Consider the following 13,125-nt stretch of genomic DNA (forward strand, 5'->3'; position numbering starts at 1 on the left):
ATTGATAATAATAAGAAATGTTTCTTGAGTACTAAATCATCATAATAGACTGATTTCTGAAGACTGGAGTAATGGCTGCTGAAAATTCTGCTTTGCCATCTTAGGAGTAAATTATATTTTAAAATAGAATCAAATAGAAAACAGTTATTTTAAAATTGTGTGTGTGTGTTTGTGTGTGTATATAATATATAATATATATACAGTGCTGCTGGAAAGTTTGTGAACCACTTGCAGAATCTGTGGAAATGTGAATAATTTTAACAAAATAAGAGGGATCATACAAAATGTATGTCATTTTTTATTTAGCACTGTCCTGAGTAAGATATTTTACATAAACTATGTTTACATAAAGTCTACAAGGCAAAAAAAATAGCTGAATTTATAAATATGACCCAATTAAAAAATTAATGAACCCAGGTTTCTTAATACTGTGTGTGGTTACCTGGATGACGCACAGCTGTTTTTATGTTTTATGATGGTTGCTCATTAATCGCTTGTTTGTCCTGAGCAGTTAAACTGCTCAATATTCTTAAAAAAAAATCCTCCAGGTCCCAAAAATTCTTCAGATTTACAGCATCTTTTGCATATTTGAACCATTTCCAGCAGTGGCTGTATGATTTTGAGATCCATCTTTTTACACTGAGTGACTCAAACGCAACTATTAAAAGAGGTTCAAACATTCACTGATGCTCCAGAAGGAAACACGATGCATTAAGAGCCGGGGGGTGAAAACCTTTTAAATTTAAAGATCAAGGAATATTGTACTTAATTTGTCTTCTGGCAAACATTTAAGTGTCTTCTGTTGCTTCTGAAAGGTCAGTTCTAAATGAAAAAAAATAAAATAAATAAATAAAAAAATAAAAAAATAAAAAAAAAGTCCCTCAGTTGTCCTCAGTGTGAAAAGATGGATCTGAGAACTTTCAAGCAGCACTGTATGTGTGTGTGTGTGTGTGTGTGTGTGTGTGTGTGTATATATATATATATATATATATATATATATATATATATGTATATATGTAATATATACACTACTATTCAGAAGTTTGTAAACATTACTATTTTTAATGTTTTTTGAAAGAAGTCTCTTCTACTCATCAAGCCTGGATTTATTTGATCAAAAATACAGAAAAAAACAGTACTACTGTAAAACATTATTACAATTTAAAATAATGGTTTTCTATTTTAATATACTTTAAAATATAATATGTCTGTGATGTAAAGCTGAATATTCAGCATCATTAAATCCAGTCTTCAGTGTCACATGATCCTTCGGAAATCATTATAATATGCTGATTTATTACAAATGTTGTGCTGCTTAATATTTTTTTATATAACGTGATACTTTTTTTCAGGATTCTTTGATGAATAAAAAGTAAAAAAAAAAAAAGAAAAAAAAGAGCAGCACTTATTTAAATTGAATCTTTTGTCTCTTTTTGGAAGAAATTAATACTCTTTTTCAGCGAGGATGTGTTAAATTGATAAAAAGTGATAATAAAGATGTATATTGTTAGAAAATATTTCTATTTTGAATAAATGCTGTTCTTTTTGACTATTTATTCATCAGTGAATCCTGAAAAAAGTATCACAGTTTCCAAAAAATATTAAGCAACACAACTGTTTCCAACTTTGATAATAACTGAGTATCAAATCAGCATATTAAAATGATTTCTGAAGGATAATGTGACACAAAAGACTGGAGTAATGGCTGATGAAAATTCAGCTTTGCATTACAGGAAAAAAATATATTTTAAAGTATATTAAAATAGAAAACCATTATTTTAAATTGTAATAATATTTCATAATATTACGTTTTTTTTCTGTATTTTTGATTAAAAAAAATGCAGGCATGATGAGCATAAGAGACTTCTTTCAATAACATTAAAAATAATAATGTCTCCAAATTTTTGAATGGTAGTGTATATGTCAAATGTACAGTGACAAATGTAGAGCTATGCAGGTAATGACATCAGAGTATCATTTCATCACTCTATCATTAGGTGGACACAATAAACTAGAAATGCAGCAAGACTAGGAGAATAGACACAAAAAGAGGTTAATGAAACATGAGGCCTTCACGCAGATGCAAGATTACACTGTCATAAACAGATCAGTCAACTCTAATGTGACTCTTCTCACACAGAGTGTCGACAGCTTATAATTGATGTGCAGTACTTGGCTCTAATGCAGATGGAACAATACAGATGCATTAATTCACCCAGTCCTCATTGGCACAGCCTCAGCTTTGTGCGTGCGATCTGTCCTCAAAAGTCACTGAAATGGAGCTCATTTCTGCAAATATATTGGGTAAATAGTCAAATTTGGCCTTGATCTCTATTAGGAGCGCACAACATTAAGTCAGTAGATAAGCACTTTCTTATCATAAGCATGGCTAAGTCACTCTTTGTGTACTGATGTGAAGTTAATCTGATCTTAATTTAATTACACTATTAGTGGAAGGAGGCACATACATTCCTTATTTGTTATAAGAATGTTCTGACATTGAGCAGGTATGGGGCAGCCCGCATGTTAATTAATAATGAACATTCTGACAATATTCAGAGGCATGACAGCGTTAAGCCAGTCTGCTGCTGGTTCCTTTGCATATTAATAGATCCTTCATTATTATTTAATATGACAGCTGCTCCAAGGGCTACGATCAGACCCCATCTCTATTATTTGCTGTTTTGTGCGCAGTATGACAGTACCAAGCGATTCTTTATTTGTCCCCTCCCCACGCCCCCGTCTTGTGCCCGTCTGCCCGCTTGTTCTCTCTTATGCTCGGCTGTTTATATATGGCTGAAGAGATCCTTGTGTCTGTGAGAAAACAGACATGGGTGTCTGAATCTAAAGGTGACTTTCAAAAGTCGAAACATTGCGATCTGCTATTGGTGCTTCGCATACTAATGAATGCTAATTGAAGAAGGAGTGGGTTGCTCGTTGCGATGCTCAGAAGTGCACGGGCACTACGAGTGGACTTGTTGCTGATGTGAAGAACAGTTTGTGGATGGGTACTCTGATGTAGATGTTACAGTCAAACCCCCTCGTAGCCTATGATGGATGTTATTTGTGATCTAATGAACTAAACTATCTCTCTGAAACAACGTTGAACGATAATGTAGAGGAGGACCCATCAACATGAATACAGTTGCTCATGAATGCTTGTAGGTATAGCAGTGGTTCTCGACTGGTTTTGCTTCAGGATCCAGATTTTACATTGTACATCAAGTAGTGGCTCAGTACAGTACCAGAATGGTTTAAAAATCATATAAAAGGCAAGCAAAAAAAAAAAATTATGTACAGTACACTGTAAAAAAAATGTTGTTTTGACTTAAAGTAAGTGTTTGTGCTGATTAAAGTTAAAAAATTAAGTTTAGACAACTTGAAATGTGAAGTCACACCTTTGATATTTGAGTTGACTTAACTTGAATTTTAAGGCAGCACATTTTAAGTGACTTTTTAAGTTGAAACATTTTTTTTTTTACAATGTACTGTACTATGTATGTATTTTATTTATTTATTTATTTATTTGTCTATTTATTTTTTATTATTTAATAATACAATTTTTAAAAAATTTATAATGTAAAATAATTATTATTATTTTTTTTTTAAATAATAATAATAATAATCATAATAAATTATTATTATTCAGTTTTTGACTGATAAAGTTTAGGACAAATTGTTGACAAGGCCTTTACCTTTAACTACAGCATTTGACAAAGCTATATATTTTGCTATCATAACTATGCACAATAATATGGTTTGTAGTAGCATATGTTTTTTCATTGCTGTCCTTGACTTTACTGTTTTTGGGTCACAATCCACCAGCTGGGAGCCACTGGTCTATATTGTAATAGGCTAATTAAGCAGGAAATTGTGGTAAGCTGTTTATTGATAACATTCATACCTGCAGGACATTCCGTATCACTGTGTCCATTTTACGGAGTTGATAAATGAATATGAGAGATGTTTAATACATTACGGAAGTGCTTAATTGTTGAAGTGAAAACTCTGGCAAAAGCAACTTGAGTACCCGACTTTTCACACGAGCAACCAGAAGGTGATTTTATTCTCTCTCTCTCTCTTTTTTTTTTTTTTTTTTGTCCAGGTCTCTGCTACACATACATCTCATTTAGAAAACAGTTGACTCTCTCCCATTAGACGCAAATGAAGATTGACCTTCAGTGCGACTGGAGGCCATATTTATTATGAGTGGAGGGGGGAAGTAGATCCCCCTCCGCAGCTGTAGGGCATGAATATACAACAGCAAACGAGAGCGGCCACTCCGACACAGTGTATACGATACATCAATATGGTACTGATGTACTTTAAAATGCAAACAAGCCCAGAAAGCTGGTGGCATGCAGTGTTGCTCACACCATCTGCCTGTCTGCTGCTGGGGAGGCAAGGTGGCGTATTAAAGCCACATGTTCGATATCTTTCTTTTTCCCTTTCTCTTTGCGCTCACGAAAGGAGACAGAGGCCAAATGGCCGCAGTCGAGTCGTGTCAGTGAAAGTGACACTTTAGTGATGATGAATTTACCAATTGGCTTCCCTCACGTGGGGAAAACAAAAGTCAAACGGACGTTTTTAGGGCTGTTATCTTGGAAGAATTTGAAATACTGACTGCATCTTTTTAATAAGTTTGCTAGAAAGCAATACTTATGTCAATTTAGTGACAAATGACAGGCTTATGTGTAATGATATGGAAATAAAACATACAATAGTTGACTTGAAACGTATAGTAATTTTTGTAATGCCTAATCAGTGTTTTATTTATCTACCACAATAATGTGGAAGATATTTTGGGGTTGTTTTCTTTAAAACTAATATGCAGTTAATTAAATAGCATATCTTAAATAAATTAGATTAATTTTAAATTGATTAACAGGATAATAATTATTAAATATACAAGATACAGATCTGTTTAAATGATACATTAAAACAGAAAAAAAAATCAGTTATGATATTTAATATTTTATGGTAGTGTTATGTTACATTGCTCAACCCCTATCACAGAATCTAGTTTGCCTCCTAATCTCATAAATGAGGTTATTGGAACCATTTTTCAATACACTGTACATATAAAATGAGACTGCGCTCACAGGATTCACTGAACACCGCTGAAAAAAAGCTCATCTTTGATTCATCCATTCACATCGTTTCATTAATCTTCATTCATGAATCCAAGGTCTCTTTCAAGGATCCTCTTTTTACTTTCTGCTAGTCTTTCAGGTGTTTTGTCATTGAAAAAGAGTAAATGACAGCGAGTCAGTTCCTTATCCAATCTCTCCATCTCCACTGTGCTCCTTTTAAACAAATCAAACAATGGGAAGAAATGTATTATTGCCACTGGAGCCAAAAGACTTTGAATTACAGCGTTCCTGTTCATTCAGAGGGAATGACAATGGATTTGCCGTTTAATGTTTGTGTGTTTGAGATGTTACAGACGTTTGTGTGTGTGTGTGTGTGTGTGTGCATATTTGAACACGTCTTTGGTTTCCCACTGTTTCAGACTGTTTGTTTTCACTTTGTCGTACATCCCCACCCGTTTATTTACAAACAGAAACCATGGCAACATGTCAGTCCTGATATGTTCTCCTGACTCCATCTGTCACCATCAAAGCTCAACGGCGTCATCTTTGCATTTAGAGAGAAAAAGAGATGGAAATCAGAGAAGACGTACATGACAGTGAGGCTTCCAGCTGAAAATGTTGCATCAGTCCAATGGGGCCAGCTGTGTAATCAAAAACAGCAAAGCTACAGTCGGTGATGGGATGCAAATGATCTGCTCTAATTAAGACGCAGTGCTAGACTGAGTTAGGCTAGTGATGGGAGAAAAGACTGTGTCAAACAGTTGTAGAGCGAGAAGCAGTTTTCCCCCCTTCTTTCTGAGGTAAAGCCCTACTCAAAGTAATGTCAAAAACATGAGTGTAAAATTGTGTTGTTTTTTTTTTTTTTTGCCTTATTATATAATGTATTGATATTGAATATTTAATTATACATGTTTATTTCCCCTATTTTTACATTTAGATTACCTTTGCGGTCATTTGATGCTCACTAAAGGTAATATTTATAAACAATAGGATACATTTATAATGTAATCTTTAGCAAATCTCAAAATGAATATCGATTTTCATTGTATTTAATTTTTACATTTATTTAGACACAATATTATAATACAGTACATCCAAACATTTGGGGTCAGTACAATTTTTTTTTTCATGACTTTTATTCAGCAATGATGTATTAAATTGATCCAAAATACAGTGAAAACAGTAATATTGTGAAATATTATTACATTTTAGAATAGCTTCTATTTCTTCTATTATATATATATATATAATATATATATATATATATATATATATATATATATATATATATATATATATATATATATGTGTGTGTAAATATAAGTGTAATGTATTTCTGTGATGGCAAAGCTGGATTTTCAGCATCATTACTCCAGTCTTCAGTGTCACATGATCCTTCTGAAATCATTCTAATATGCTGTTTTTGTACTCAATAAACTGAAAACAGTTGGGCTTAATTTTTTTATGGAAACATTTTTCAGGAATGATAGAAAGTTCAAAAGAATGGCATTTATTTGAAATTGAAACCTTTTCTAATGTTATAAATGTTTTTTCTGTCCCTTTTGATTAATTTAATGCATCCTATTATTAAAAAAAAAAAAAATTTTCCCCCCTCAAAATTTGTTACTGTCTCTTCTCCCCCTTGAAATTCTTGGACAATGTCTATTCTAGAAGCATTTCTTGATCATACCCTTGTTTTAGGCCCATTTGAGTTGAACCCTTATGATGCAGTGACTCCATCTTTCTGTCCTCCTGCTGCAGGTCTCACAGCCGCTGCTGCGGCAGCTGCGGCCGCCACTAACGCTGCTATTGCAGAGGCCATGAAGGTGAAGAAGATCAAACTGGAGGTGATGAGCAGCTACCATGGTAGCAACACTCAGCACGGGGCCGACTCAGAAAACGGAGACCTCAGCTCCAGTGTGGGTGAGTCACCATCCACCAGCAGCATGACTCACACTGCATGCAGGTCCTGGTAACAGCCGACTCGCGATCCGTCACAAGTGGTCAGTAAAGACACATTGCTGTTTACACCTGGGTGTAACATGTTTCTCAAATGTGTCATCCTTGACTACTTGTGATCAGATTTGAGGGGAGTGTCACTGATTTAATGACTAAATATTGATAAAGTGCAAAAAGATTTGCAGTTTTTTACCTATTATTTAGCATAATTTTGTTTCTATTTAACAATTTAACCAATTAACATTGTGCTTCACATGATCTGTCACTACATGTTGATATCAGACATGTAGAAGATGTTCAGTAAAGTCTTGAGCATGCATATGTATGTGCTTTCCGAACTTTCAACTAGAAGGTTATTTTCTTTTAAAGCCACATGTAGATACAACGTTTAAGATCCTTGTTTTGGCACGTTTTTTTTGATTGACACATGAGTTGGCGGAATTCATCAGGGCAGATTAGTGAGTACACCACAAATGTGATGTGGTCATGTGTTTTCCACTTCTTTCACATATAGTTTGAGCAATCGCAAAGCATTTTGGACCCCATTTACACCTGTATTTAGTGCTGTCCACACAGATGCCCAGAATCTGACCTTAAGTGCTCAAAGCTTTCGATGGCAGTTTGAACTTAACTTTCAATCTTAAAAAACAAACAAAAAAACACTTAAAAGGATAGTTCACCCATAAATGAACATTCTGTCATCATTTACTGACCCTCATATTGTTACAAACCTGTATGATTTAGTTTAATCTTTAAAACACAAAAGAAGATATTTTAAAGAATTTAACTGTTTATGTCCACACAATAAAGTCAGTACGCTAGGGTCCAAAAACACACTAATAAATATTTGTTTGTTTGTTTGTTCTCTAAAAGAAACTCGGGTTTAAAGGTTAATACAGATTTGGAATGACAATTTTGAGTGAACTGTCCCTTTAAGAACAAACTAATCTGCTGTTATAAAACTAAACATTGTTCATTCTATTTATCTATGCAAAATGTATCTTTTATTTATCTTTTATCTTCTTAAAATATGTTTTTAAGCTCACATAAATGCAGATTAAACTGCAAACTACCAAACCTGTAAGAAAACTAGAAAGCTTTGTGTAATCTTCTTTTGAGCAGTCAGTTTGTTTGGTTGATTCCAAATTCATCATTAGCAGGTAATGCACTTTTAAAGTAGCTACACATCAAATGCATCCATGAGCACTTTATCCCAAAGCTAATAGCTATTAAGCGAGCCGCTAATTCAATTTGGTGAAGAAAATTAGTTTTGAATGTCCCCCGCTCCAATTAATCGTTTCTCAGATTCATTCCGATTTTTTTTTTTTCTCTCTCTTTGCAACATTACTTAAAGCCATTTTTGTGGAAATTACACTGTTATATTAAACCACAAATCCATTACAAATGATTCAGTTACCATAATCCCAGAGCTGAACTGTGCGTGTGTAATTTCCATTGTGAATATCCACCCTGCGTCGAGGATTTCCCAGCTGCATTTGACACTAGGAGTTTTGGCAAAACACGGTGCGCTCTAAGCAGATTTATCGAAAGGAAGCCGCGCAGAGCTGAGGTCATCTAACAGCGAACGGCGGCGGGGGGCCGCGAGGTCACCGAAATAAAGATAAATGCGAATCGGAATAGGCGAGGCTGCGGCAATGGGGCTAATAAGAAACTGTTTTTATCTTTTTACAATTTAAATTGTAACCTTGAGCACGCAGACTCCCTGAAGAATAATAATTCCAGGCCCAGCAGTGAGCGAAGGAGCGAACTAGAGAGGCATTAGAAGCTCTGAGTGAAATATATGGCCGCGACGCCTCTCCAGCCCATCCACAATCAATTGGATTCTTTTACTTTAATATTTACTCGCAGCGATGAGATGCTAGTCTGCATGGTGATGAACAGTCTACCTCTGGCGTTTGAAGGTGACCTGTCACCGCGTATGGACAAATCTCTCGCTCGCAGAAATGTAGAAAATAAATCATTAAAGGCAGGCGGGCCTCTCATTCCGGGATTTAAATCACTCCCAGATTTATGATTTAAATTAATGCTTCGTTTGGTCAAAAGAACGGAGGCCGAGACAAATGATGTTTGGTACTGAAGCCATCCTAATATTGATTACTGGATGTCAGTGCAATCTCTTGTTTATATCAAGCACTCTCCTGTGACGGGGTGGCCAATAGGAGTCACCCGCATGATAAGAGGGCGAAATATAGCTGCTTCTATTCAGCCGGCCAGAGGGGAGAAACAAGCTCCTTTCAGCCTTTAATTGCAACATAAATTAGGTTTTTAAGTGAAATAGACAGTGTTTTCCATTCCCGTCTCCCAGCGAATTCCCTCACTGCTCCGGATCATTACGGCATTAAAACGGAAAGGTCATTTCGCCAGAGAACCGAGAGAGAGAGATCGCATCGGGGTGTTTTAAAAGAGTGCCAGAGAAAACACACAACTGTGAAAATAAACTCTTAGCTGCGGTGCTCTGCTGACTTCTGCCTTTCTGAGCCCCGTGATTGGCTCTAATGGTTTTGGGCTGTGAATGCCTATTATGTCCCGCTTATAGGTGCTTTTTGCAGCTGGAGTCCAGAGTCTGAAATCATTTGACAGATATAGGGATGACTTTAGAGCAGAGGAACTCAGTTAAACACTCTAGACAGGAGTGGACAATGTCATAAGCAGGAAGTGAGCCGGTGCTATATTAAAACAGCTGCTCTTGCTATGAGGTTTAATTTAGAGACACTTGGTTACATGCAAGTGTAATTATTTTTCTAAATGTCACTAGGGGCAACACCACCAATAACAGTAATAAGCACCATCATACAAATTATTATTATTAAGATATTAAGTGTGTGTGTGTGTTTATTTATTTGTAGTATTTTTGAGAGCTGTAATAAAGTTGCCACTGCAAGTGTATTGTGAGTGGTTGCCAGCATTGTTTTGGTGTTGTTAATGGTTGCTAGGTATTTGCTACTACTGTTTTTTTGTTTGTTTGTTTATTTTTTGTCTAATTGTGACTTGTGCTGGCAAAATGAGTCGGAATCCGCATAGGCTAATTTCGAGCTACAGGTAAAGCAAGTGAAAAATTTTGGTCAAAATTGAGTTTTTCACAAAAATGAGTTAATTAAGCCCTCGTTTAGCAATCCCAATGCTCCAAATAGCAATTAAACATCTAAAAGTATCTTTATTTGTACGTTTTCTGAGAGCAGTGCCTTTCCTTTGACCATGAAAAATGCTGTATTTCTCTGCTCGCTTCTGGACGACTGGCACTTCCCTCAGCACAAGTTTAGTATCGTTGTAAAGCGCAGCATTCCAACTTTGTGAATATTCATAGCGAATTCTTGATGTCATGAGTCTAAACCAATGAAATGTGATTTTCAAACTCAAAACAAACGTTCTTACTTGTAAATAAACGTTCTTACGTTCTTCCGATATACACGTATGAATTACAGTATTTCAAAAAGGCTTGGTGAGTATTCACGCAAACATTATATTTTATGTCTTAAGTGAACGTTTGGTTAACTGTTGGGGAAAACTTTTGATGTGTAACATTAGATTAGATCCGAGTGGTACAGTAGTAGGTCTTAATAGATAGGCTGTCTGTTTCATTAATATTAATCAAACAATTGTGGAATCATAGGAAAAAGTTGAATATATATATATATATATATATATATATATATATATATATATATATATATATATATATATATATATTGCCAAATCTGGTGGGTATTACCAATTTTAAGGTATCATTGTTAGATAATTTTGTTTTTCAACCTTCAGAAAACTTTAACTCGGTTTTTCTTGAAATTGACTTTGATGACTTTATCGACTTCAAACAAGTGTAGCTCAGTCATTTTTTGTCGGATTCCAACAAATCATACACCATTTTGAAGAATTACAATAACTTATTTTTGAAAATGTGCTCATTGCAACTAATTTTGCCAGCACAGGTCACAAATACAAATACTCTGCTATTCCTCCAGTGTTATATATTCTGATTGAGATTCTTAGTGTAGTGCAGAACAGATTTAGTCTGAAGTACAGACAGGCTGATAGTAAGTGTGTGAAGGACATTGTACTCTCCTCCGGACTTGTTAGTGTTGATGCAAATTGGATAGGCTAATGTTTCTTCTGCATTAAATATTCAGCTCAATCACTCTCGCCAGCTTGCATCACTATTATTAATTACAAAAACAGAGAGAAAAACAGTCAGCCAGTTTAAGTTGGAGCCAAACAGCATAAGCGAGAGAGGAGGTGGTGAACGTGATTAAACTTAGCGCTCGCTTCCCTTTTGATTCTTCCCCAGCATTTTTTTCAAGGAGGTGGGGGGTTCCCTTCTCTTACAATGTGGATTGTTCCATTGACTCACAGGAAATGGCACAATTAGAGATCACAAACCAAGCAAAACATATGCCTGGAAGACACACAAACAGTGATCCGTTTTCTCGCATTGAATAGACCTGAACCAAAACCAACACCTGCCTTCTTCCAGCAAGATGAATTGTTTGATTTTTTTCATTTATTTTTACTTCTTTCTTTCCTTCCTTGTGACTCATGCATTTGCTGCCTTCAGGCTAAGAAATGGAAGGAGGTGAAAAGAATCTCTCTCTTGGTGGCCACTGGGTGCCATTTTGCATCTGATTCCTTGCCACGGCAACGTTAATGGACCTTAAATCCTCTCCGTAATTAGATGGGGGAATTGTGTGTATCACCAACCAGATGATGCTGCCATAATGAAATAAGCGACAAACTTTCAGGCATGTATGTGCGCGCGTTTGTGTGGGTTTCTCTGATTTAGCGAGTTAGCGTGCTCAGACCTGGCCCAGACCTGGCGTTTAGCATTTTGGGGACGTGGGGGAGCGCAAACCTGTCACGTCAGGGCCGGTGACAGGTGTCTATGTTAGGGACAGAATTAAAAGTGATGGGGGGAGATGATGGGTGGGCCTCCCACCATCGATGAGGTCAGGCCGCTAATTCCGCCAGGCTTCTTCTGGCAGAGGAGGCCAGCACTCAAGAGATGGATCTGTAGAGAGACCGCAGCTGTAAGCGTGGAGGAGCTAATTGGTCCTTATCTTGCTGTCCCATTCATCTTCATTTTTTACCAATTACCGAGCATTATCTGTGTTCTCGGTTGGATATGGGAGTTAATCCTTTTTGGTTAAGCTGCTAGTGCAGCTTGCAAATTTCCATTGGTGGAGCGGGTGAAAGAGTCAGAGTGAAAAAACAAACTCGGGAAACTTCTCATCATTGTACACGGGAAGGAATCGATTAGAAATGACATCACGGGAGGGAAAAGAAAAAAACAGCAGGGAGGAGGGGAATCAATTATTGGTGTTATAATTCAAGCTCTTGTTTGCAAACGTTGCAGTGCCATTGATTAAGTTGTTTCATTGCGCTTGCCATTATTGACTTGTTAAAACCATATTTTCTTCTCATCGGTGGTTTCAAATGTGCAGCCAATCAACCGGTGGTGTTTCAAATCTTGTAATAATTACTAAAAATGTATGCAGTTGTGGCAAAATTACCCTTTTCGATGCATGAGATGAAGAATCACTTCAAAAGGAAACCAACAGTCTCTGAAGCAGTCAAAATCTCTCTTATTATGCACTTAACCATATGGATAAGCATGTAAACACATTAATAACTGCAAGACTCGTGCCTCTTATTGTACTTGTTACACTGTCAAGAGCAATCTCGTCATAAATTCAATGCATCACTGCGTCAAGCACTCTGCGCTTTTAACTGACACTGAGGAAGTAGGTAGCGGTGCGATATCTGTCTGATGAGCGCTGTCACATTCAACAAAACACCTATCAAAAAACATAGACCCTAAACCCATTGTCTTTACAGCAGGCACATCCATCATGCATCGGGGCCGTGTCGCGTCTTTATAATCAGCCGGCTTGTACATCGAGCCCTCATTTAGCATAAAGCGTTCGTGCTCAATGCCGGGCCTCTTAAAATAGCTCCCCATAGAGGACGGATTGAGTGAGCCATGCCTCCTGCTCTTTGATAGGGATCTGTTTGGTCACACACAGCACCAGCTGTCATCTCAGCCTCGACTGCTGTGATTTAA

At 36.3% G+C, this 13,125-nt stretch overlaps 1 protein-coding gene across 6 annotated transcripts in view; it reads left to right on the forward strand.

The window, feature by feature from the left end:
• The window catches only part of dachd (dachshund d), a 121,976-nt gene that overhangs the window by 63,421 nt on the left and 45,430 nt on the right, over positions 1-13,125 (forward strand). For 3 of the 6 annotated variants that reach the window (XM_067409644.1, XM_067409645.1, XM_067409643.1), the window contains exons 3-4: positions 6,031-6,063; positions 6,855-7,016. The exons of 1 other annotated variant lie outside the window; for it this stretch is intronic. In XM_067409644.1, coding sequence (XP_067265745.1) covers positions 6,031-6,063; positions 6,855-7,016 — 195 coding nt within the window. The remainder of the gene's footprint in view (positions 1-6,030; positions 6,064-6,854; positions 7,017-13,125) is intronic. 2 more of the 6 variants (XM_067409648.1, XM_067409647.1) reach the window with 1 other exon arrangement.

This window comes from Chanodichthys erythropterus, chromosome 14, assembly GCF_024489055.1.
Source record: "Chanodichthys erythropterus isolate Z2021 chromosome 14, ASM2448905v1, whole genome shotgun sequence".
Lineage (NCBI taxonomy): Eukaryota > Metazoa > Chordata > Actinopteri > Cypriniformes > Xenocyprididae > Chanodichthys > Chanodichthys erythropterus.